Consider the following 26,475-nt stretch of genomic DNA (forward strand, 5'->3'; position numbering starts at 1 on the left):
TCAACTGCAGGCAAAAGTTTTCCAGGCCGCTCATAGCAAAACGCCTCATTTCTTTTCATAACTCGCTTTCAGACGAGCACAGTCGAGCTTCCCCAGTGTGAAGACACAGTTGAGAGATAAAGCGGGCCAGGCCAAGCACACAGGGCTTGATAAAGATGTTGTGATTTTTTTTTTAATCGCTTTAAATTTGCTCAAAATTGTGGCTGAAGTTCACTTTTTTTCCCTCCTTCTTCTTCTTCGTTTTAAAAGGGCAAGATGTTCGCGGGGTTGGTTTGCTATTCTCTTCCTGTTTTTTACGGGTGCAGTAAAGACGTTCCGGCCGCAGGACTCAAGTTGTTGTCACGCCTTCCACGGACAAGGAGGCAGGTTCACACAACCCGCGATCTCGGGATGTAAATTTACTCTTTGTACTGATGTTTTGCAGCCATGGGGACAGCAACGGGACTCAGATACTGTTATCTACACTTTTTCAAAGTTGTAGCAAATAGAATATTTTCCTCCTAATTATCTGCGACAGCTTTTCAACAAACCTACTTTTTCTTTTTCTTTTTTTTTCTCCCCCTTCTGTTACCCAAAACCAATGAACATCTGAGAGTCCAAGAGAGAAACTTGTTTCACAGCTTTGTTGGATTGACTCTTCAAGCAGTAATGGCCATTGCCCGGCTTGATTATGTGGCTCCGTGGTGGACATACTGGCTGCACAATTTCCCACACTTCAATTTTCTCTTCCAGTCGGTCGACAACGCTTTCAGACCGGAGGAAGCGAGCTATCAGCAGGTCGGTAACTGTACTTGTGCGTCGAAGCGCACGTATTTTATTTGCTCAACACTCACTTTCATATGTAAATATTGCATCCGGGCAGCCTATATTTTTGGGCAGAGAGCGCCTTAAACTGCTGTGTTGAGAAATAAAGGACCCTCTGTCACACACTTTCCATTATTTTCATCTGTCCACACCAGGATTTTTGTGTGTAGTTTGGTCCTGATCTAAGGAAGTTGGAAATCATGCTGTACTGCCATTTTCACATGATAACCCGTGACTTGTATTAGGAGAGTTGGTTATGATGTGCTTCTGTACCCTTACGTCAAATATCATCAAATGTAAATGATTCAAAACATGTTTAAATGTACTTTTTAGTATTTAAAGCCACTAGGACTTCAAGTATCAGAAACTAATAGCTTTATTTCCACAGGAGAAATAAGTTTAGTAGTCATGCATATCAGACTTACTATTTCATTTATAGCATGACATTTTCCCCCCTAACCTATAATTAACATTCTGCATATCAGCAAAAAATATTTCTGTCAAGTTTTATTATTATTATTATTATTATTATTATTATTATTTCTAAAATCTGAACTTCTCTTTTTACTCAATTTTCATTTCCAACATCTTTGGAGAATACCACTCACCTCAAAAATTCCTGTTATCCATATCCAATCAGATGTGAAGTATTAAAATCGACACTTTAAACATAAGTTGTACTGCAGAAGATAAAATAAATTGCTGTACACAATCCATCGTGGAGCTCAGTTCCTGTGATTAAAATGGGATCTGTAATGAAATGCATATTGCAAAAGTCATGCTCAGTTGAAGTCAGATTTCCACCTGCAATCCACAAAAAGAAAAAAAAAATAGTAGCGTTTATCTGTTTTGTACTCCAATTTCAATTTGGTCTCTGATATGTTTGCTTCCATACAGGGATATATTGCTATATCTCAGTACTTTAAGAATCAAAGCATACACATAGCACCTAAAATTAGATGCTGTTTTTCTGTTCCAATCAGTCATACAGCTTCTTTTTTCAGGTAGGAAAGTAACAGTTCTTATTTTATATAAGCCTCTGTTTCTTTAATCTGCATTGCTTTAAGAAAACGTAGCACCTTCTCAATCTCTGTGAAACTTGTGTATTGCTCACAAGTTTCTATCTATCTATTTGAAACGTATGAAAAATGTTGAGAAAAACATCACTAACATAAATCTGTGGTTGCCTTTTGTGATTTAATTCAATTATAATGAAATTGGCTTACACACTTTAGCCAATTTCATACTATCATCTTTTTGCCACCACAGATGATCAATATTTTCTGGTTAATGTCAGTTCAGTTGTTGTTCTTTAGTGTTTGTCTTCCGTCTCTCTCCCCGTCATGCATCTGTTCCCTTGTTATGGGCCTGGCATCCAGTGGAAATTGAAGTGTCAACATGTGTAATTACCAAACAATTGAGTGGAAAATTAGAGAAGCAAGTAGAGGCAGCATTGCTGCTGTAAAGAGCCTGAACTGAGTTGTTGTGACAGAAAATCCAACCAGTTTGAACCTCTCATGGGCTCACTTCTGGCTCATCAGAAGTGACCTCCACTAAACCATTAGCGAGTCAGTGGATTAGCAGTTTGGCCTTGATTGAAGTTAAGATGAGACCAGTTGTCCTCTACTCATTGTTTGGGTTGGTTTAAGCTTGTGCATTTAAACTTAAATGTTTGATCATTTTAAAAAGGAAAATCTGGATTAAAATGGGGAAAAAGATCTGAGCATTACATGAATTCAATCATGTGTTCAACAATGAGTCCATGTTTCCATGCAGTCTGGGAAAGTTTGAAAATGTAGTACATGCAGTACCTGGAAAAAAAATTATTTCCAGATTTTATTCCCTCATCCATTTCCACAGACTCTCATCCTTCTTTTCCTCCTTCCTTCCATAGATTTCCACAGATATGATTTTGAATAAACATATAATTTCGACATAAATATGTGCAGGAACCTGTTTTCATGGTTTTGTTAGAATCCACCAGCTTTTTTGTCAGAGTCTAACCATATTACACTAATTCAAATTCAGCTGCAGTGCCAACTGAATCCAAATGTAATGATTAGTCAGAGATGAAGGTGTAAAATCATTTTGTCAGTCAGCCAGGCATCCACTTTGAACTTTTCAGCATTGATATTTGCAGAGCAAATTATTTGCAAGTACAATTAGGGTCATGCTTTTGTCATGTCTTTGAACCTAATCGACTGCTGCAATAATATGAGTTTCAAGTCCTTAAATGATCCCAGTAATGAAATGTGTTTCATGTGCATCGTTTTATTATTTGTTAACAAAAGGGTTTTTCAAGTGAATAATTTCCTGTTTCTTTTTTTCTGCAACAGTGACCCCTTCCCCCCTTGTGTGTGTACAGTCTTCAAGCTTCAAATACTTTGCACATTCAGAAATCACAAGACTAAAGGAAAGACACCAAGTCACATGACCCTCCCTTCCAACAGTCCTGATAATTTTGTCCTTCTCTCTCAGCCGCAGTCAGAGATTATTTTTAAGATGTACTTTCCCTAAGACGACAAAGAGCTATGCTCTTTTTTTTTCTGTCTTAATTTTATGTGGTCAACGGTTAGCAGTAATAATGTTAATAATGTTGACAAGCGTGATATGTCGGCTCTCTAACCTCAGTAACATCTTTGAACTTGACTGCTGTTGCTCTTGGCGGGTTGTTTTGACTCAATTAATCCACCACAAGGTCGATGGGGTCAGCACTTACATAAGATTTGTTGACAAATTTAAAAAGCTCATAACAGCCATTAATTTCACTGATGGTATCTTTTTTGTTTTCTTACTTTTCTCAGTCTCTAACAGTTTTGGCTTGTGCTGGTGCTATCGGACTCGCTCTGAGCCTCCTAATTCTGGCCGTGTACTTGGTGTGTCTATTCTGCTGCCGTCGGAGCCTGGATGAAGAAACCAAACGGCCCGACACCTGTTGTGTCACGTGGGTCGCAGTTATTACGGGTCTCATAATATGGTAAGTTATAAAATAATCCTATTGAGTTTGGTCTTTTTCCAGAGCTGCATCGAGATGAGGATGTTGGTCAATTAAGTGACGCAGTCACCAAATGAACCTGGTCATTATAGGTTTCGTCTGGATTAGCATTTACTGGTGTCTCAAATCTAATTCTCTCTTAAATTGTCATTGATGCCTGAGAAAAAAAAATCTAGTAAACAGTTGTAATGAAGTCTCCAGTTTTCTTTGTTAAATTTACAGCTTTTTGTGATGATCTTGGATGCAGTGGCTTTTTATTTCTTTGTATCTTCTGTTGTTTTAAACTCCTTGACCTCACAGAATGTGTTGCTCTGTGCATGTCGGTCCATGTGGATAGGGAGTGCTATTAGAGCAGCCAAGACTACTTGAAAATCTCACAGTGCTCAGCTTGTCATCTCCTGACAGGTGTGCCATCAAGCAGGATTAATGGCTTAGTTTTTGGTGCTACAAAAATCTCTTTTTTGATAAAGATCCCCACTGTAAGAGCACAGTCTGCTTTGTCTCAGTTTGTTACAGCACTTTTAGATAAAATGATGCTTGAAACGTTCCACAAACTTTATGCATATTATAAATTTGTTTTTGATAATCATTCAGTGGAGAAATAGTCTGACTTTATTTAATTTTTTATGTTTTCTAACTTTATATCATTCATATCATAACTAGAACAATTGTAAGGCACATTTAGCACCCAAATAAAAGGAGCCTTCTTAATTGTGCAAAAGTAACAGTGTGAGAAGAATGTCCTTAATATCCTACTGCTATGTGGCTTTTAATTTGGTAGTTTTCCCTAATATACAAATATTTATTCTCGAAACAAAATCCAAGACTATTTAAATCTATTTAAATAAGAGCAAATCTTACCTCCACAAGTAAGTAGCACTCTCACTCAGCCTTGAACTCAAAAATCATCTCCAAAGGTTGGTTTTCTCACATTTCACAACAAAAACACGAAAGTCAGGAGAATCACCTATTGCAATGACCTACAATTAAAAGATATAAGTGCTGAAAACTCACAACACACAGCAGAGGTGGGCACTCCTGGTCCTCAAGGGCCGGTGTCCTGCAACTCTTGGATGTCTCCCTGGTCCAACACACCTGAATCCAATAGCTGAATCACCTCCTAAATGCAGTCAAGTTATCCAGAGTCCTGCTAATGACCTCTTTATTTGACTCAGGTGTGTTGAAGTAGAGCTACATCTAAAAGTTGCAGGAGACCTGTATTTTACCCTGTTGTCCATTTAACTTTCACCAGCTTCCCTGCACCTGCTATAAAAGACCACTGTGAGGCTTCCACCTTGATATTTTCCAGTTAGGATGATGTGTATACAATAATGTGCAGCATTAGCTTTCGTTCGTGCAAAGCCTTTTGTGTGTTAGCCAGGAAGGTCAGAGTTGCTCGTATCTGACCTCATTCCACATGTTTCGGTGTGTTCCCTACACGTGTTGTTTGTTACAGAAAACAAGCATCTCTTTGAAAAATGACTTTATTCTTGGCAGTGTTCTATGAGACTGAGATTTATAGAATGCATGACTAATAGTTTTCATCTAAACAGATCTCAAGTAACCTGAGGATCTTTGCAGAATGCCTAGAAATTGAGAGGCTGCATTTGCTGCTTTTCTGATTAATGTTCTTCTTGCCCAGCCTGTCAGTTTAGGGCACAGAACTTCTCAGAACTTTCTCTCTGACTTGTTTGCTGTGTTCTTTCAATTTGATGATGCTGTATGTTCACTAATGTTTCCTGACAAATCTATGTGTCCTTGTGGAGCACTGCAAAAGTGAGTGAGTGAGCTTTATGTATTTTGTAGCTTTCACAGACATAAATAAAATTCAGAGCATAAAAATTGAAACATGATACCCACAATTTATTTCAATCAGCTCTAAAATGAATTCACTACCTTTTGAGCAAGAAAAAGTATCAAACCATATACAGAAGACCTTCCATCCCATTTATATAAAAGGACACTGAGTGCAATGCTTGAAATAAGAAAGACAGCTTGCAAACATTTTCATTTTAACTGTTATTTCTGAGTGCAGCATCAGGTTTTTAGAGCCATATAACACAAAGACAGCTTGGCTGTATTCATCTTCCTTTATGTTATACACCTTTGCATCAATAAGAGAGAAAAAAAGAAGGGTATTGGAATCAAGATGAGATAGTTGGGTTTTATGGGTAACTAGACAAGTGTGAAGCTTTTGGAGTTGCATCGTAGAAATGAATGTGCATTTGCATATGATTTATTGTCGAAAGGCACCTAAATTAAACCAAAAGAATTGGGTTTAAAAAGATCTTAATTTAATTGTTACACTGATCCAGTTAAGGTTGTGACACTGATGGGATTTAACTTCGTTAGCTCCCTTTATCTATACCTAACAACTACTACAGCACATGAAACTACTGCTGCATGCAATGCTATGTAAGAGGGCATGATGTTGTTATGGAAGGTTGTTCTTGACCTCACTATGTCATGTTTGCTGTGGTAACTATTGCTTTAATTATAGCACAAAAATTTTAAAGAAGTGCACACTGTGTGATATTTCTCTTACATCTGAACAGGATATTCCACAAATAAATGGGATTTTATGGCCAATCTACTTCAGAAATGTCCTTTAATTGATGTTGTTGAGATAATCATAGATTGTTGGATTCCTATTTGACCTCACAGAATTGATTATGTATAATTAAAGAAGGACGTGCCTCATCACATAAGGTCCTGTGGTTGATAGTGTTATCAGATCAGCGCAAGTCATCTGGTTGTCAGTGACCCTGTAAGAACACATGGGATGTTCTGGTGTATTGACAGCCAAGCTAGCAGCAAATTATAATGCGCAGATTCACATAAAAATAGGAATATTAATTTTTTTAAAAATAGAAAGAAACTAGATGAATAAGAGGAGAGTACCCCAGATGTTAAAAACGCTTAACTTTACAGCTGTCATATGGTGGGATGTTTGTTTGATATACTGAATATGTTCTTCTACTTTTATAAAACCAAATTTTGGTTTTATAAAAGTAGTATGCTGTATGTGTTATTCACTACATACAGCTTTACAATCAGCACATTTCATTAAATTTACAGCTATAAGAGACAAAGCACATCCCTTAATGTTTTTTTCTTATAAAAGGATTGGGGTAAATTCAATTTAGTTATTAAATTTAATATAAAAAAATTCTCCCTTGATTCAGTTTCAGTTGCCTCTAATGTAGTTTGGAGTCTTTTTTTTCCCCTACTGGGGGCTGTGTTGTTTAGCTCCATGCATAGAAGACAAACAGAATTTCTTGTTTACTCGTTCACACAACAAAATATTGTGGCATCTATATATCCTGTTCTTTGTCCCGGTTCTTTATTGCTTTCCTTTCCTTTTGTATCTTCTGGTTGCTACAGGGAGAGGTTTTGCACTGCCTCAAAATTCCTAATGCTTCCCTTGAGGCTAAACTGCCCCATGATGTTCAGTGTGCCTCATTATTGTTTCATTACTGAGTCATTAGGTGCTCCTCATTGTTGCTGATGTGTCATCTTGGCAGCAGGGTTAATGAAGAGCTTATTGTGAAGGCCAACACATATCAGCTCAAACACAGAAGCTTTGAAAAGCATAAAGCACATCAATGTTGTGTGGTTTCTTAACCAAACTCAATTTAGTATTTTTTTAAACACAACCGTGTAGCTGAACTTATACAGACTACTCTAATTGCATCTGTTTTTGGTTAGATTTGATTGTACTTAATGCGCCCCCGTGACCTTTTTCAGAACTAAAAGAGAGAAACGAAGCAGGTTTTCTGTTTTATGTGCAAATCTAAATAACCTCCACCATTTCTAACTATGATGCCTAATGTTATTTAAATTATAGAAATGGAATAAGAAGTTTCAAACATGTTTGAGTTATTACTGCTCATTTTAGTGTAGATTGGTTGAAGTAGGGTTTAACTAACTGATCTAATCCTCCCTACTGTGGAGGCTTGGGCTCAGTTCTGGGAGACCAAAGAAGGTGAGAATAATGGATTGGGGGTATCTCACTATGGTGCCTTCTCTCTTGCTGGTTTGAATGCAGACACGGATTCAGCCATCACGAACTCATGTAACAAAATTTTTTAGTAAGAAACATGAAATTGTAATGCACAGAGCACATGGATAATGGATAGAGAGATATCCTATTGAAAATTATGAAATTCAGTTTGCCATTCTGCTGAGGTTTTGTGTGATCCTTGCCCATATTTCGGCAAAGTACAAAGAGACAAGTGATACAAACGTTGTTGGTGAATTTATTCAAACACAAAACCGATGTTAAGGCATCACAAAGGTGTGTATTTAATGTTTTGCTAGAACGAATGTACACTATTTGCATTATAGTTGAAATGTAACAAAATGAAATCCTGCCAACAAATCAAATAATTTCCTTTTTCTAAAATTCTCCATCGTGCAGTTCTGCTGTAGGCGTGGGTTTCTATGGGAACAGCGAGACCAACGATGGGGTCTACCAACTGACCTACTCCCTCTACCATGCCAATCACACTCTGGATAGTATCAACAGTCTGGTGAGAGAAGCCCTCCAACCTCTGCAATTCACAACATCATGAATATTGAAAATGTCATGTTAATCAGATCAGTATATCACCTCTGCTAAAAGCGTTTACTTTTATTGGAGGTAAAAGAGTCAGTTATATAAGGTAAAAATTCACTTCTATTTCATACTTTGCCAGCTTCATAAATAGTTTGGTTTATGAAAGCAGGCTGTTTATCTGCAATACAAATCAAGAAGTTGACCAGGCAATAACAGTGAAACTAGAAAATATGATCTCTAAGATGTGCTGTGAATGCTTCTTTCATTATTAATAATTTAGAAAACAGCAAATGTGTGATCCTTGCGTGGCATGTTGGAAGAACAGCATTACAGCCGGTAAACAACAGAGCCCACTCTGTTTAGAGCAGCACTTCACTGCAGTGGGTATGTATCCACTGTTTTTGTCACACTAGGGGAATTTAGGTGACTTCTGTTGGAGGATGTGTAAATGGGGATTATTTCCATACAACTCCTGACCTGTATTCAGGGAAGTTATTCTGGGAGGCTTAGGGGCAGAAGGAATTGGAAAGAAGAAGGAGAGTAAGAAAGCAGCCTCGCAAGAAGCAATAATCACAATGAGGAAGAAGAGGATTAACTCCCATCTGCTGTGCATTAATGGATGCTAAGCCGCTCGTCTTTCTATCTTCTGCAGTCCCACTATCTATGGCACATGTGTGTATTCTTGAACATGTCAGTATTATATAGCCACTTAAAGGGCTCATACATCACATATTTTATCACCATTGAGACAAATTAGCGTTCCAACTAGATTGTTATTTCTGTCTATTAATGGCAAAATGAGATTTGCATGACACTTTAAACTGGGCGTGAAAACAGAAATTTGAGATTATCATTGTTCTAATGTTATGTGCTTTGTTAAAGGACACTTTTTAAAAAAGAGGATAAGTATATTTTAAGCACTTTTCAGAAGTTGAGATCTTTTAATTTGCCAAAAAACCTATTACCATATACGGATAGCAGCAGAGAGCATATAATGGCACCATCTGCAAACCTCTTCCGGTAATCTCAGAAAATACTGTTTTTTTTTTTCATAAAAAGATGATCATGATGGGAAGGGGTCAAAGGGAAAAGTGGGAAAATGGTTGTTTATTGGCAAGACAGGTAAAGCATTGAGTGAGCACTTTTGCTGCAGATATCCTCTTATGCAGAAAATGTGAATGACCTCCATGGAAGTGAAGCAGACGCACTTTCCCTCACTCACAAAAAGGACTCTTTGCACAAAATGCTTTTTCCCCTGAATTATGACACAGTTGGAATCTTGAATTCAAGGGAAGAAACAACCAATAACTCAGTAAGGAAAACATGATATAAGTTATGATGTAGCTTGGACAAATATCATCAGAAATGAGTAAACAAATATTCCAAAAAGATGGTCTTGGCCGCTGTTTGTGAGCATAAAGTTTGTTAGTTAAAAAACATCTTTGCAACGTGCTTTCATTTTTATGTGTCCACCACTCCTAGCCTTCTTGTATTGAAATTATTGTTTTTGTCTCCAAGCTACTACTCTCAGACGTTGTTTTATTCAGGCCCCTATCCGCCTCACTGGATCCATCATCATTTGAATCTTCATTTTAGGAACTCAAATAAAAGCTGGAGGTTTTTCGTTTAACTTTTACTACCTTTGCTTTGGGTTTTATGTGTTATGCTTTTGGGTTTTCCTTTGGTTGTAGATTGTTGTTTATTCTCTGTTGTCTTGACCTTGCTCTTTTCCTATTTCCTTTTTTGCTTCTGTATTTTTACATTTCAGTCATAACAATTCAAATGACTAATCCTGAATATAACTGAGAAGTAAATTTGTAAAAAAAAAAAAAAATAATAATAATAATAATAATATTTGCCCTTTAAGGTCCTTACAATACTAAGTTATAATATAACAGTTAAAACATTTCTTACAAAACAACTGAAAAACACAGCAAGCCAATTTTGGGAAAGTTATTTTTAACTACATTATTCAGTGCTAGATGTAACAATAACTGTAGAGGTGGAATGCAGCTTTGATTATTCTACACTCTTTCAGTTGACTTCCTCTCAGGTTTCCTTTATTGATTCAACCCTAAAGCATGATATATATCATGGCTGCATACGAAGAATTAATGCTCCCCAGAGAAACAAAGGCTTTCTTGTGTGCAAAATTGTAGGCTGATGCATCTTACTCCACTTACAGAGCTGATGACTTGGGCATCGAGCTGTCCTAGAAAGCTGAAGCTGATTTTGGTAGTGTTTAGTCTTGCAATTTAGAGTAAAAAGACAATTTTTTTTTGTTAGTGTTTTTGACTGGTTTGAGCGGTTTTGTTTTTCACCTATTTTGCAGCATTTTGGTAATTTATTTTTTATGTTTTGTAAAGAAGTAATCCAATCTTAGTCATCCTTTCTATTTTCATATCAGCTTCACAGTTCTTTACCTAGGTCAGTGATTTTCTCTAAGAAACGTTGATGCTGCTCATGGCTTTTAAGGGTGTTCCTATAATGAAATTGACAGGCTGCCTGTGATGTCTCATAGTGAGAAAGATTAGATACAGACCATTCTCCTTTTGCTATTGAACGGGGCCTTTGATTGTTCACACGCTTTCTATAATTCAGTCTTGTTTCTCATGTTCAGCTTGCAATATTAAGGGCTCTTCACAGCTGCCAGGAAATAATGGGTGAGAGAACATTGCAATCACACTGTATCGAAATGTGCATTTCCAATTTAAGGGAGTGCACACATTTTTACGTGCTGCTTCCTTTTTAAAGTTAAAAGCTCCTTTGTGATTTTTGCAACCAAATGATTGCTACTTTTTGCCTCATGAATATGTTATATTAATTGTCTTTTTTCTGGAACCTGATTCTAAGTCTTTTATCTTTGTTGACTTTAAAATTCCACGATTAATTTTTATAGCAAAAGGAACGAAGTGATACTGTTGAGCCGTGGATTTAAAAAAGGTATTTTAGGCAAAGCAGCAGCAGAGTCTCAGTTACAGCCATGTCCAGTATGGAGAATCTTCTTTATGACCCGCTTTTCTGAGTGGGAAAAAAGAACTATAATCCATTTTTAAAGGGAGACAGGGCAGTCCAGATTAGGGAAATGTGGACCACCCCCAGCAACTTCCACAGCAACTCACTGATGGATTCCATTTTTCACAGTCAGGCAGAAGGCGTGTGGATAAGATCCGAGGCGTTCTGGCAGGAACTGTGAGGGATGATGAACATAGGGGTGGGGAGTGAGAGCAGGTTACTGGCAATCGTAACACTCTACCCTTTGGGACTGCTTCAGTAGAGGCAGGGCCTGTATCTGTGCAGCATCTCCACATCAGTGCTCATTCTGTGAACCTACTTAGAAATCATTCTTGGCATCTCTCAGCAAAACTTAATCAGGGTTATGATGTTTCTGCAGTGTTGAGGAGGCAGATAAACTATCTTCCTTGAGATACGGTTTCATAGTGAAGGACTGAACTTTCTCGGCTAAGTTTATCTAATGAGTTGAAGAAATGAAAAGTTATGGTGAAAAAATGCAAAGAAAGAACTTCAAGATACTGCTCACTGATGATGGGCTGCAGAATTTAACATCTGTTCAGGATAACTTTGCACCATCAATTTTTTGTAAAGTTTAGAACCCAAACTGAAACGCTTTGATGTTTATTTTTATATGTCTTTGAAGATAAGAAATCCTATGCAGTTTAACATTTAACCAAACTGCATGATTGACAACAAACCCTGTACACACGCTTTTTTAAACATGTAAATCTTTGCTCATTGCTTTAAGTTTTTTGCTTAAAATAGTCAAAGTTATATAATAGTCAAAATAAGTGAACATGTGGCAGACGGTTGCTGAGAACTTGTTAGGAGCTGGACATGGAACATTATGGTCATAGTGAGTGTTCAAGCGAGAAGGACATTTGAAAAATTGTATAAATTTAGCAGAAAATACTGTTCTTAATCAACCTGTTCTAAAAATTCGGAAGGATCTGAAAATATTTGCTAATATGAAATCCAAGAAATATGTCTTAGTGAAACGAACTGCTAACTTCTTGTTCTAAGCACAAACACTGGTTAAGACAGAATTTTGAAAATTATTTGTTATTCACAGGTAATAGAAAGCATTCAAAAGTGAACATAAAAATATGCTGTATTTGTCATCAGAACAAAGCAGAAAAGAAACATGGTGGGTGTTCGAAAATAGCAGCTGCGAATTGCAGACAAAGGAGGGCACCTGGATATAGAAAAATGGAGGAAGAATACTCAAATTTATTCAGGAAAAGATTCCAACAAGGGAAATGAGAATAAATATAAGATCCCCTGCTGTCTTGATATCAATTGGTAAGAAACTAATCTAGCAGAGCTGAGTTTCGACTGAATCATATACATCAACTTGATGACCTCAAATGCGCAACTCCTCTTTGTTTAATTAGAGGGTTAATTAGAGATGTATTGATCAGAGTTTTTGTGGCTGACTTACGATTCCTGATTGTTTTCAAACATCTTATCTCTTGATATAGATTTGATCTGATTCTGTGTTCTCTAAAAATAAAACAATTTACATTGAAAAGTTGAATGTTTTCTACTTTGTGGGGAAAATTACTGTCATCGCATAATGTATAACAAACAAAACAGGACCGGATTAAATAGTCGTGCTCTGCATTGTTGGAAATCTACATTTACAATGAAATTTCCCAGGTCCTTGGGCAAAAACACCCACAGTTAAAACCTAACTGTGCATTAATTTTTATTTTTATTTTATTTTAAATATAAAATATAAATATTCCCACATTTATTTTTGTATTCTCTGTCACTTGTTCAGAGTCTTGAGGTTTTAAATCTGTCTGTGAATTAAAAGAACAGTGACTCAATTCCTTTGTATTCATTCAAAAATAAATGCAAAATGTATTTGCTCTTTTTAGTGATGCTTCTTGTAAATTTCATGTAATCAAAGACTTGTGCAATAACATGTCTTTAAAGAATTATTAGTTTTACATTCTGACATTATTTACTCCTGTAAAACACAGTTGGGAGATATGTTATGTATATTAGCTCTTTTATCTCCTATGTTGTATTTTTTATCTGTTTGTATTCTGATTTTGTAGTTGATCTAATTTATTTTTGTTTGAGGTGCTGCTGTGTTAGTGTGATACAAATTTTTCCTCTGATTTCACATTCTTCTTTTTTGTCTCTTTTGTCTCCAGTGTGATAACCTTTTCACAGACACTTTTTTAAAATGTATTTATTTTTGTGCTTGTTTAGGTTGAAGGAGCTCGAAGCAATGTGGAAGCTGGACTTAAACAGCACCTAGAAAGGCTGGATGAGATCTTTGCCACAAAGATTGAGTATCTCCAGGCTCTGCGCTTCCTGCAACTAATGGTCAACAACATTATCCGCGAGCTGACGGCTCTGCCAGACATCAACAAGTCCGAGATTGACTTGGCAGCCATTGCAGACCAGACTGCTTTCATTGAGTATTACAGGTAGGTGGAGCTTAAGCAGCTCCACTAACTTGATAGAGATGATTTTGGTTTATATGCATGCAGATGGGGCAAACATGCTGCTTCGAATGAAACAGCAGTAGAGATACAACTCAGACACAGAGCAGATGGGATTTTATTGATCTCTCCTGAGAAATTCAACCCGGAAAAGCTATTTGTCCTGATTGCTAAATAAATGGAAGTTGAAATTGAGCTCATTTTCCATCATGCAGTTGAGTTCTTACACATATGCCCTCCCCAGATAATTATGCATGGCAGAGTGCCTATTTAGTCATAAATGATCTCCATATCCGAAAATGGTTAAGTCAATGCTAGTGTGTAAGTTCCTTGATGCCAGACATCAGTAAATCTATCTGTCTGTCTGTCTGTCTATCTGTCTGTCTGTCCATAATCCTGTAGTTACAGGAAGTTACAAGAATACAAAGTGATTCCTCAAATTCCAAGCAAAGCGCAACCATCCACAAACACACATTGTACTATTAGTACTAAAACCTCCCAATAACAATTTCATTCATCACCCACCAGGACTCCACATGGTGTGTATTTTTTCTACCAAAACCGGATTTTCCTTTGGACCACAGTTATCTGACACTGATCCCCCGGCTCTTGATTGGATTTTATGTGGCCATTGAACAACCTGCAGCAGAGTTTTATTGAACAGAAAATGTTACAGCAATCCAGTGCTACTTGGGGAAAAAAAATGACACTATTCTGTTATTCTAGCATTATAGTTTTCTCTACTCTCTCTTTGAATTCACTTACGTCAAGATGCTTCAGCAGTTCTGCTTTCAGAGACAAAGTAAAACTCCACCGCCTCCATTCATTTATGGTCTTCTACGAGTGAAGTAATGGTTTATTGAGTTAAGAGTACCTCTGCACTTCTTTGTAAGCAGGAGGGAATCATATTCGGCACTAATTATATAGCACAGAATGAATGGTCTAGTAAATGGTGAGTTCATAGTGTCTTGAAGATTTGCCTGCTTGAATCACGTTGCAAATATATCTCAAATGTATCATGCTGTTGAGCCACTGGGTGCTGAGACTTACTCATAGGAACTTGCTTGGCTGGCCCCAGAACACATATATGCACACTCACACTTCAAGAGGAACCTCAGTGTCAGCCATTCTTGTGAAGGACATTTTCAGTGGAAAATGAAAAATTAATGTCCATGGATTGGCTGTGTTGAATTATTAAGCCCAACAAGATGGAAATTACCTGCTACAGACAGACTCTTAGTAGAAGACAAGGGTGCTGATAGAAGAGCCATACAGACATGTTACACCTCATTCGTGGACAAATGTCGGGCCAGCATGTGCTGATTGTATGTTTGCATATCGAATGTTGTTTGTATGCAAAAGGTAACAGTGAAGCTTTTTCTTGATGCAGCACTCTTCTGTTTTGCAGATGGCTGACTTACCTCCTGCTGCTGATCCTTGACCTGGTCATCTGCTTGGTCATGTGCTTGGGAATAGCAAAACAGTCTCAATGTCTGCTGATCACGTAGGTACCATGAATGCGAACTTAAAGGAATCTGCCTCTTATCTCAGTGTAAGGCTCCATTTTCTGTGTGTTTGTTGTTCTGATTGAGAGATCACAGTAAGGATGGGCTTCAGCCAGACTCACTGGTACCATAAAAAATGACCCCCTCCATTAACAGAACCCAAGATAGCATTAGATTTTCAAATAGCTCTTATTTATCTCCTGAGTGGCATCTCCTTCATCTGCAAATACAATTACAGCAGCCTTAATCTACCAAACCCTTAGTCAAAGCAGCTGATTGAAAATAGCTTCAAATTAAAAAAACTAAAGAAAATCGACAGAGACGGTGCAGTAACGCTTGGTTCTTTAAATTTACGGCAGTGATACAAACCAGCAATGATGTCTGACAGGCAAATCCACATTTCAGGCTCCCTATCCCATTTGCCCAATTTAGTGCAACCTACGTGTCAGTGTTACCAGATGATGCTCAGGATCGCTACTCACATCCCTCTCTAATGGGCCCCCACTAATGCCTATTGATCGGCTGAGAAGGATAAGACTGCTCCCTTAACTAATTATTAAGTGCTCTCAGGCTGCTTTATTGGTGCTTTCAAGAGGGTCCGAAGAGTGAGTCAGTGCAGCGAAGCCGTCCTCTGCCTTTTTATATCCATCACAGGGCCATTTTTTCCTCCTTTTACACCGCTTATCTAGCCCACACGCAGAGCCCTTTCTCAAGCTTCATGCCAGCAGTCACTTTAAAAATCTTGATAATAGTTGGAAAATTTTGTGCAATAGTATCTTTGTGCAACTCTTCAACATTAAAGCGCTGTCAGTTGTCAGTCCTTTAAGGCTAAGCAAAACTAGACCACCAGCCGTCTCTCCAATACTTAATGGTGGTTAGAAGCCAGCAGATTCCGACTGGAGCCTGTGAAACTATTACTGGAGTTTAATTAAGTAGAACATTTTCACAGTTTCTTGTTGGCTTTAATCTATAATGCACCACAGCATTGTGGGTTATGCTTATAAGCTGATAAGAGTAAATCTTCAGTCAATAGACAAGAGGAAAAAGCACATTTATGGTTTGAAATTGAGATAGAGTCTTATTGAGAGAAAGTATTTTGTAGATTTTTGTGAAAATCCTTCTATAATATCTATATCTGCCTTTAACACTGTCAGTCTCCATAATGCTCTTATTTTCTCTAGGATCATTGGTTTTGTGATACTATCCTTGGTTCTAAGCTGGGCTGCACTAGGAAGTGGCACCGCAACAGCTGTGGTGAGTAAAAGAGGCACATCTGTTATAAAACAGCTTAAAAAAAAACATTTCCCATTATGCTGCTTAAAGAGGCTTTTTCATTTACTTTCTTATATTTGTTTCATGCAGTTCCTCCGAAGAGGATATCTGCCAATAAGCTTCTGGACCAACTAATAAACATGTTGATTTCTTTAAAGGAGTCTGTGTAGTTTATATTAAGCTCTTTACTAAGGTCAGCCACACAGTAAAGCTGATTACGCATCCCAAGTCTTTTAGATCCAAGAGTCTTTAACCTCACTGCAAACAAAGGAGCTTCCTAGCTTTAATTGCGGCTTCTGCTTTCTTTAAAATCTCTTTTTTAAGATCTCGTTCTTAAAGAAAGCTTGTTTGTCTCCTGCTTCTTTTAAGGTTCCTTATTTTTCACAGCTTGTTCTATCTTAGAAGCTCTTCACCATGTGTTCAGCGCATCTAGGTTTTATGTGGTTAATGGTGCTCGCATTAGGAACGCTGTTGGGGGTTTAGAAGATAACTCTATGGTTCCAGCCTTCCCCCATCCCTCGTGTCCACGACAGACAAACCTCACATCTGTGTGTTGACACTGAGGATTTGACATCTGGTCAAAGTTTCAAGGGAGACAAAAGGAAGAGACTGTGTAAAAGTTTCAAACCAAAGTTGAAGGCAGACCAGTGAAGACGCTACTGCTGCAGTAATCAATTCGGCTAAAGATAAAAGCATGGATACATTTCTATAGATCTTGCTGGGATATTAGGTCTTTATTTCTAGAAATGTCTGTCAGGTGACGGAAGGCTGACTTTGTCATTGTCTTTATTCGTATTTGAAAGTCCAGGTCGGGGTTCATCACTACAGCAAGATTTCAGGCCTGATCATTCAGTTCTAGCTATAATAAGTGAGGCTGAGTGCTGACTTTTTATCATTCCAAAAAAAATAAATTCCAGTTTGATGAAGGATTGTGTTTAGGACTACAAAACAAAAAAGTTTACCTTCCCTAAAGTTGCCTGTTAATTGACATAATTTGAAGGTGATGTTTTTTTAAAGACTCTTGTGTTTTATGGTGAGAAGTTTTTGAAACCTGGCCAATGTCTGGAGTGAAACATTACTTCCTTTTTACAGGCAAAAGTGCTTTCGTCACATTTGATGTGACTTCGACCTTCAATCAGGAAGTTACAAATAAATGTAATTTTGAGGTCCGACCCCTTAATGGTTAAGTTTAAAGCTGATCAAGTTCAAAGTTCTTAGAAGGAGCTCATGTGTAAAATATCAAGATAGTGGATTTAAATCAAAATGGCTGATATCCTGTTTTGATGAGAAACTTTTTTCTGCCCTGCATAAATATGGATGTATATACAAATTGTAAAACTACTTTGTGGAGCTGCAGCTTAGGGGTCTCTGTGGAGCTTTTTTTCCTCTCTTTTTTCTTTTTGTAACCTTTAATACCCATAGATTTTCACCACCCTTAATGCCTGTGTAATGCTTGTTGAGTCTTTGCCAGTTTTCCGATTTTCAAGAAGGCAATTCATTTAGCAAAAAACTAAACCAAAAAAACAAAAACCATGGGAGAATAAATGTTCTCAATAGCACTGCTGAGGGGTTATTATTCTAGATACATAGATAGTTTGGCTTTTGCCGATTCTCATCCGCTGACCCATTAGCAATTGACTGCAGATTATTATTTTTTAAATGTCTCTGCAATAAAGCCTCCAAGATGTCAAACTCAGATTATCTAGAATACTTGGGTAGCATTTGTTTGTGTTGAGTTCTTTCATCCATCTTATTGTGGAATAACAGGTGAACTGGGGTAAATTTACCAAACAATTATCCTCATCAGTTAGCCAACCTGCTGGCATCTTTCCATATACAATATACATCAGAAATGTCCTAATGTTGTTGTTTTTTTTTGGTAGCAAGATCAACTTGCGTGTAAAAAAATCTTGTTCTCCAATGTAGGACATTATGCAAAAACAAGCAAATAAACTTGTTGCACCTACACATCATTAGTTAAAAAAAACATGTTTTTTTTTCATATGAGACATGATGATGGTGGTGTCCTAGAAAATCCTCAGATTTATACATATTTGATGAGAAGGAGCATAAACAAAATGTCCCTACAAGTATAATGAGACAGAGATGGAGAGCAACTTCCAGGCAGTCCTGGGTTGAAAACAGTGTCATGTGATTGGGACAAGCGTGTGCTTCATGCAGGAGTTTGCATGTTTGATCGTCTTTCTTGGATTCAGGACTTTAAAACAATTACTGTGAAATATGCATGCATTTACTTTTAGTGTCTCATTATGCTAAGTTACAGTCAGATTACAGAGTGGTGATCAGCGTTTAAGGTCTTTGGTTCGGCAAACCATAGGTTTGTGGTAGTCTTACACAGATTTCACTTTCAAAGACTAACACTATTTGTGTCAGAATGATACTAACGAGCAAGTAGTTACAGACTATAATGAGCCTGCTGAGTCATTTGTTACATATGGGTCTTCTGTAGTTTTGTACCATAAACATAATGAGATTCTCTCAATACACAATTCACTAAAAATACCACAGTATTCCTGTAAAAGCAGAATGTATAGTATGATCTAATTTGTTTAATTTAAAACAGAGATGTTGCAAATTAATCATGCTCCTTAAAAATAACATAACATTAATTATTATAACATTTTTGTAAAGTGGTCTTGATGTTGATACAAAGTTAGTGAAATGTTCAACTTATCACCCACAAAATTTAATGTTAATTTTCAAGCAAATTTAACTATTACATATTAAGCACAGTTGGCATTCAGCTTTATGGAAATTATGAGGCTATTATGAGTTAATTCATTATGCCATCTGGATGGACGCCTGATTCATAAACATGTGGCTCCTACCTTTACCATTATAAAGTAGTTAAGAAAATTTTGTCTTCATAAATGTAATGAGTGGTGCTCCATGTTTAGTAGAAATCTAAACGTATCCAAACTGCTCAGGTTGTTTCTAAATGTGAGGGAAAGGGTGAGGAACCTTTTTGCAGTGTGCAGTAATGAGTAATGATTTTTCTTAGCAGTTTTAAGATTGTAGCTTCTAAAACTCAGTATAGTTTATTGAATGTTGCCAATCCAATGCATAAATATATATATGTGTGTGTGTGTGTGTGTGTGTGTGTGTGTGTCTGTGTTGCATCACTTGTTGGTAGAATCAAAGCAAGACTGCTCCCTGTCATGTCCTTTTGAGCCTACTTCACAGTGACAAGTTGGAAAAAGACACCTCTTGATGGTGACTGACATTTACGACAGTGGACATATTTGAAATAGATGGGTGTTTGATCTGGAATGATAACATGTTCCTGGTTGCCTTTGAGCTTTATTGGTGTCAATTGAGTTCCAGCTTTAAAATATGTGTGTGGTGGAGGGGGTTCTAGATACCATATTTGAAACCATCCTGTCTCATGGGGATAAAGAGAAAAATGCCGTTGGTCTGTGTGTGCACATTCGCGATTCTGTGTTGATGGATCAGAGACAGTTGGAAAACTTAAGTACTTTTCTTTCATGATTAGCAAAGCGTGGCATTTTTCTGTAAGGTCAGCAATTCCTAGAGCCTATTCCAGCACACTGACGGTTTTTATCGTTTCTAAAAATGTATGCGTCTGTATATGTGGCGAGATCTGGGTTAAAATAGTTTACTGCAAACTCATGCACTATGACAAACCACTTTAAAGAGGATGAAATCCTGAAAACCAAGATGTTTCTCTTGCAGAAACATTATCTGTAACTCCCCCATCTGAATGAAGTTTTATTCTGTTGCTTCACATAAATTTGGGTTTGCACGTTATGCAATTTGTAATGCATTTACTTTAGGCGGTAATGTGCTATTGTTTTCTCCCAGGGCACAAGCGACTTCTGTGTGTCTCCAAATAAATTCATTGTTAACCAAACCAAGGATTTCCTCACTGCAGGTAATTTATCTTGCACAGACACCAGCTCTTGTCTCTGAACATTAAGGCATGATACTAACCTTCCTGTTTCTCTCACCTTGCAGATGTTGCACACTATTATTTGTTCTGCAGTCCGAATCTGCAAAACCCCTTCCAGCAGGTATTGACCAAATGTCCTGGCTATCTTCTTATCCGGGTAGTCATTCGCAATAAATCACACACTAGTAAATCGATTACAATTGTAAAAGGTGTGCTTTTTCTTGTTAGATGTAGCTAATTTATTGCGAACCCCTACTTGTGAAAAAAAAAAAAAAGAAAGAAACGCGGGTCACAGAAGATTTATTATTGCCGCATTACTTATTTTAGGTTTCAAGTTTCAATATAATTTGTGTGTTTATTTTCGTCTGTATGACCCATACTTCTGGTGCTTTTATCTGTTTGGGTTTAAGCCCCAAAGTAATCAAGGATGGAGTGCATACATTCTGCAATATATGGATTTTAAGTTAGTTGACATTTTTGTCTTAAAAATCCTTTATTTAATTTGTCTTTTGTAATATTTTAATTTCTCAAAAGACTAAATTTTAGGTATCAGTTCAAGTTATAATTGCAAAAAATAATAGCCCTCAATCCTTACAGTATTGTAAGGATTGAGTTTAAACACTTTAAACAATTCTCTATATAATCAATTTTGTTTCTCAAACAAAATCTAATGAAATGACATTTTTAACCTCTTTTTATAACATGAAATATATTTTTTAAATAACATTTTTATGTTGTTCTGATGTGTTAATGCAGCGGCTTTTGAGTGTTTGAAGTGTGTTTGCTTATCACTTTCTTTTAAATTACTTCTTAATGAAACATTTGTATTCCTTTCATGTCCCTAAAAAAGGCAACTGTGTTTGAAAAGCTGATCCACTAACATCCTCCTCCCAAATAATAACAGCAAAAATGCCACAGCTGCTGAGCATTCAGATTAAAGCTGGCTCAATATTGCAGGTTTGAAACTGAACTGCTATTCAGAAGCTGATCATTTTCAAGGCAAACCAGACTGAGTCACAAAGCCTTGTCAAATAAACACTAACCCATTTTTACGTGTACAAGCCTAACAGGAGGGAGGATTATTATTACTATTTTAGAACATTTTCAATGACAGATGGTGTGATCTCAAGTGGCTCTGCCTTCATGAGACATATAATATACATCTCTCTGAGAGGATAAACCTGTGACCTATAATTACTTAAAAATCCTGGATGTTTAGCTGTCATTATGGCACCCATGTCTGCAGCAAAGTGATGCCTGCTTTGTCTGAAGAGATAATCCCTAATCTGATGGCCCACTTGATATAAACATTGCTCTTTTGTTTCTGTTTAAGATTATTAGTGCAAAAAGGGGAGATGATAGTGGGAAAGATAATTTATGTGGTAGGATAATGTAGGCCTATCTATTTAAGGTCTTCTTTAAGCCTTTGTTAGCACCAAATTTGTTTACAAGCTAAATCTGCATAAACACTGCTCTCCTTAATAAGATCCTCATTGTTTGTTTTTGATATTTGCCTATGTGGTATAAGGACTGATTGTGCTTTTTTTTTTTTTTTACAGTCGCTAACAATCTGCCAGCGTTCTCTGACCACAATGCAAATCCAGATCCAGGGCCTGCTGCAGTTCTCTATGGCCATTTTCCCCACAGCTCAGGTATAAGCGGTGGCCCCAACAGCCCACCATTTCCCCCGGGCTGTGGAAGGTTACATATCATTGTCTCCCCTTGTGCACCCTTTCTTTTTTTTTTTTAAAGAGAGACCTTTTAGGGATCCAGAGGCTGTTAAACTCCACAGAGTTCAATGTTCACCAGTTAACAGCCTTGCTTGACTGCCGCGGGATACATAAGGTAAGGTCAGAGTCTGACTAGGACACTTTTTAATAGAAATGCTTTGAAACAGAGCTCAAAGCCACTTAGAGGCCCAGCTTGGCTGATGTTTGACCTTATCTCTGTGTACTTCTATGTACTGACACCACTTTAGCAGTTTGCACGCTGTGTGTCTGGGAGAGACGGGCTCTGCTCTCCAATTTCAGTCTAATAATAAAAGACCAAGTTTCAACTTATCTCACCTGTTTTCATTTTAGATAAGAAGGCTTTGCATATATCAAAATTGGACTGAGGACTACATTCAAATGTCAGCTGGATTGTAGAATGCTGAACCAAAAGGCCATCTTTCCAGAAATTTATACCAGTTAAGTTACATATAACATAACTGTATTATTCACTAACAAATGCAGACAGAAAGTGGGGAAAGTGAACTATTATAAAGACGCTAAACCTACGTTGAACTAAGTTGATACAACTAGATGTACAAGAATGTAGCTGATCTTTAAAAGTGGCTATGGCCGGCCAGTAACTTAACAGATTTCGACAACTCTTTAAGAACATTCAAGCTGTGAGATGTTCACTTATCATCCTCAGAACTTTAAGTTGTAGCCTACCAATCAATTTGTCATTCTGCTTGAATTTCTCCATTTGATTCCCTTTTTTTTTATTTTTTTTTATTATTTGCATATTCAGCTCTCACAAAAATGAGAAAATGTATTCTGGTTGTATCTCCCTTGCATGGCTGCATGAACTGGCAGTCCATTCATTTGGCGCAGCATGCATTCTGTAATCATATCACTTTAGCTTACCCAAACACTATCTCTCCTTCCGACTGCCAAGTGATGGGATTTTTTTTGTTACCTCTTCACACTGGAGCAGACTGGAATGATAGCGATGATATAACTGTACTACAGGTGCATGCATGGTGTGTGATGAACAGATAGAACTGTGCTCATTATCGGCCTGTTTGCCTGCTGATCATTTCGGCTGATGCAGCGATTCTGCAGAGACATTGTTTTGACTGGAGAATCATCTTAATGGACTGTTGAGGACACAGTAAGGTTTTCATCACAACTTGACTCAAAATAATCTCTAAAAATCTGTGGGAGATCTGTCTTTTCCATACTTCTCCGGTGGCTTTCTAAAATTAGGGTCATGTGTTTTTATTTTTTGCAGTTTCTTGAAATTATTCAGTATTTACATGTAAAATGGTTGTAATGTCACCACAGGAATGTGTAGTCAGTCTAGTTGATTTTTTCTGATTTAAAAGTACATTTACAGCAAAATAGCATAATAAAGAAAACAGTTAATATCCTAAAATGTTGTTCAATTAGTGACAAACTATATTTTAAAAAGTTTGAGAATTCTGCAGCCCTGACAGCAAATGCCAAACATTAAACCACAACTTTATTTTTCTCAGAACTTGCTTGGCAGATTTAACAAGCACATCTAAGCAGCAACGCATCCTTAACATGCATATCATCAGAATTAGTCTTGAGATTCATATCTCGACAACTATCTCTGCAGTGGAAGACTGGAATTGCTGATTGTCCATCTGCAAAACAACACACAGCCTTCTGCATGCAAAAGCCTTGTTTCAACATGGTTTTCATGTACTTCTCTAGTTGTGGATGCGTTTAAGCTGCTTTATAAATAAAAAAAGTAAGAGTGCAACAAGATTCATATCGAATCAATTAAGGAAAAGCATGCGAAGCCAGCCTTCCTTGCTTGCTCAGAATGGTGTCTGTGAGGGTAAAATGTGCACTGAAGGTTTGCTTGCCTGAGGAAAATCTATACAATTTATTAATACAAGTAAAAATGGCTTTTAGGACATTCAATGATACGATGTTATGTTTTCTTTCTTCTGAAGATTAAAAATGATCTCTTTCAGGACTACCTGGATGCCCTCATGGGTGTGTGCTATGACGGCGTGGAGGGGCTCCTCTATCTCTCTTTGTTTTCTCTTCTGGCTGCCTGCGCACTCTCTGCCATGCTGTGTGTAATTTTCCGACTGTGGACATTAATGGGCAGCAGGTCAGCACTGAGTGAACCCCCCTACCTCATTGTGTACTGCCCATCGTGTTCTTTTGCAAAATGTTCACCCTCCGTTTTGTCTGTCTGTACTTCTGTCTCGTCGTGTGGTTTTTTTAACTTTCATCCAGGGAGAAGGAGTACAACGACATCGATGAGGAAGACCCGTTCAACCCACAGGCGCGCCGGCTGTCGTTTAACCCCAGAAGGTCCAACACACACAGTTTCTGCAGCTACATCAGCAGCCTTGGCAGCCAGGCCAGCCTTCATCCTCCTCCTCAGTCTCAGTCTAATTCCACCATACAACCTCCTGAATATATGTAAGCTCAGCAGCAGATGACTGTGTTTTTGAATCTGGATATTTAACCTCTTAGATTTTTCCTCTCTTTGCTTAACAGGAATCAGTCCATGCTGTTCGGAGGAACCCCTCGATATGAAAACGTTCCTCTCATAGGGGGAGGATCTCCGCCTCCTTCGGTTCGTTGGCCTTATGGGGCTCTAGTGACCGTAGTCTGATAATGATATGCAACAGCATGCAGAAAGTTATGCAGAATGTTATAATGCAAAACAGAAGTTCTCAAGAAACTTCTGTTCCAATTTAAGTGACTGAAGAGGGACATCTGATGGCCATATGTAGAAGTGCATCTCCTTTGTGGATCTTTCTTCTTGTTTGCTATTGATATGTTTTGATTTTTTATTACAAGATAGTAGTAATTCATTCTTTAGTTAATGCTAAACATTTCCTCATATGTGAGCTGGTTAAGCACCATGTGTTTTGCTTCAGTTTAGTAAAGCTCACTTAATTGTAGCATAGTATGTGTTTTGTCTCCAGAGTTTAGTGATAAATAATAGATAAAAGATGGAAGACAGATAAATCCACAGTCCACATCTTGGCTTTGTGATGTTTTCTTCCTGCTAAGATTTCTTGCTTCTGTGGCTTGAGCAGCTTTCACAGCATACCAAAGACTAAAAACACCTTTTGTGTGGGTGAAGGCAAGCAAGAATCTGAATCATTGTCTAAAATGTTGCTATGCAAGGCACATTTTTATCAGTTAGCGATATCTCTGCTTTCTGTCTGCTCATAACAGAGAAGTTGGAAGCTTTAATAAAACACATGCTAAATAAGAACTTGAGTTTGCCTACATTTGTAGTTATGATTTGGATTATTTTTTCTTTTGGTTTTGCTTTCCTACATTTTGCTTTTTTAATTTTCATGCAAGCAGTTTATCAGTGGCATGTCTAACAGCTCTGTGAAAAACTATTTTCTTTTTTACTCCTCAACTCAGACTTTGACAACTGTAAGTTTCTATTGATGTTCATTCTCTTCATTTCCATTCATCTTCATTCCATATTTTTAACGCACACCTTAGAATCCTTAGATATTGTAACTTTGACCCAGCAGCTCTCAGTTACCCTAACTCTAGCACTGTCCAACTGTTGCATGTGAGTGTAACTCTACCTTTTGCTTATGCTCTCTGTGTTCTGTTTTACCTGCTTTTCACAACAATTTGTTTTTTTATGTCCAAATGATGTGAGTTTAAGACTGAAAATTAAGGAGAAACTGAAGTTATTTTCTAAATTGGCTACACATTAGATAATTTATACATATGTGATAACCAAACTGCATCAACAGCACTTTAAAGCTAATTTCATGTGTCTCTTACTTGCAGTATTCACCCAGTATGAGGACCACATACCTGTCCATAACTGATGCCCAAATCAGACACTTGAGGACTGACTTCCAGGTGTAAGCTGCTGCCTGCTAAACCCTTCTCCGTGCATCAGTCAGAGCAACTGAGTTCCTGCTGAGAAAGCTGTCTTCATGACATAATCCTATTTACGGGAACAACAGACTCTTGTCTGATCTCAAGCATGAAAGCAGGTCATATGAGATAGTTACTTCAGTAAGACATCAGTGCAGTGTTTGAAGATGCCAGAATGCAGTTTTGAAAAGAGATGGCCTCAAAGGAATCAGTTTCTTTTATGGAAATCCTTAAACTGAAATTGAGACATGTCTATCAGTCAAATTAAAGTTGAACTGAAATAATTCAGCCATGTTTTTTTTTTAAGTGTTAGGAAAA

At 37.4% G+C, this 26,475-nt stretch overlaps 1 protein-coding gene across 5 annotated transcripts; it reads left to right on the plus strand.

Moving 5' to 3' along the window:
- On the plus strand, positions 1–26,445 carry LOC129363684 (protein tweety homolog 2-like). Of its 5 annotated transcripts, none has more exons than XR_008606341.1 (14): positions 1–777; positions 3,609–3,781; positions 8,220–8,331; positions 13,596–13,816; positions 15,240–15,335; positions 16,518–16,590; positions 20,452–20,521; positions 20,605–20,660; positions 22,099–22,191; positions 22,292–22,384; positions 24,255–24,397; positions 24,526–24,714; positions 24,793–25,692; positions 26,065–26,156. XR_008606341.1 is itself a non-coding variant. In XM_055035925.1 (14 exons), the coding sequence occupies exons 1-14, from the start codon at positions 649–651 to the stop codon at positions 26,143–26,145; spliced, it is 1,608 nt and encodes a 535-aa protein (XP_054891900.1). In that variant the 5' UTR covers positions 2–648; the 3' UTR covers positions 26,146–26,445. The 5 variants fall into 5 exon arrangements, 4 of the variants coding, with proteins under 4 accessions (XP_054891900.1, XP_054891901.1, XP_054891902.1 ...); XM_055035925.1 differs by having other exon boundaries at positions 2–777; positions 24,793–24,871; positions 26,065–26,445; XM_055035927.1 differs by lacking the exons at positions 1–777; positions 3,609–3,781 and adding an exon at positions 8,638–8,741 and having other exon boundaries at positions 8,275–8,331; positions 24,793–24,871; positions 26,065–26,445.
- Positions 26,446–26,475: the final 30 nt, after the last annotated feature.

This window comes from Poeciliopsis prolifica, unplaced genomic scaffold, assembly GCF_027474105.1.
Source record: "Poeciliopsis prolifica strain line A6 unplaced genomic scaffold, Auburn_PproV2 SCAFFOLD010, whole genome shotgun sequence".
Taxonomy (NCBI): domain Eukaryota; kingdom Metazoa; phylum Chordata; class Actinopteri; order Cyprinodontiformes; family Poeciliidae; genus Poeciliopsis; species Poeciliopsis prolifica.

Bases quoted from the DNA above. Each gene is read 5' to 3' on its own strand.
- LOC129363684 (XM_055035925.1), top strand. From the start codon at position 649: ATGGCCATTGCCCGGCTTGATTATGTGGCTCCGTGGTGGACATACTGG. The intron at 16,591-20,451 runs GTGAGTAAAAGA...GTTTTCTCCCAG, and splicing joins GTGGCACCGCAACAGCTGTG to GGCACAAGCGACTTCTGTGT. The intron at 24,715-24,792 runs GTAAGCTCAGCA...TTTGCTTAACAG, and splicing joins ATACAACCTCCTGAATATAT to GAATCAGTCCATGCTGTTCG.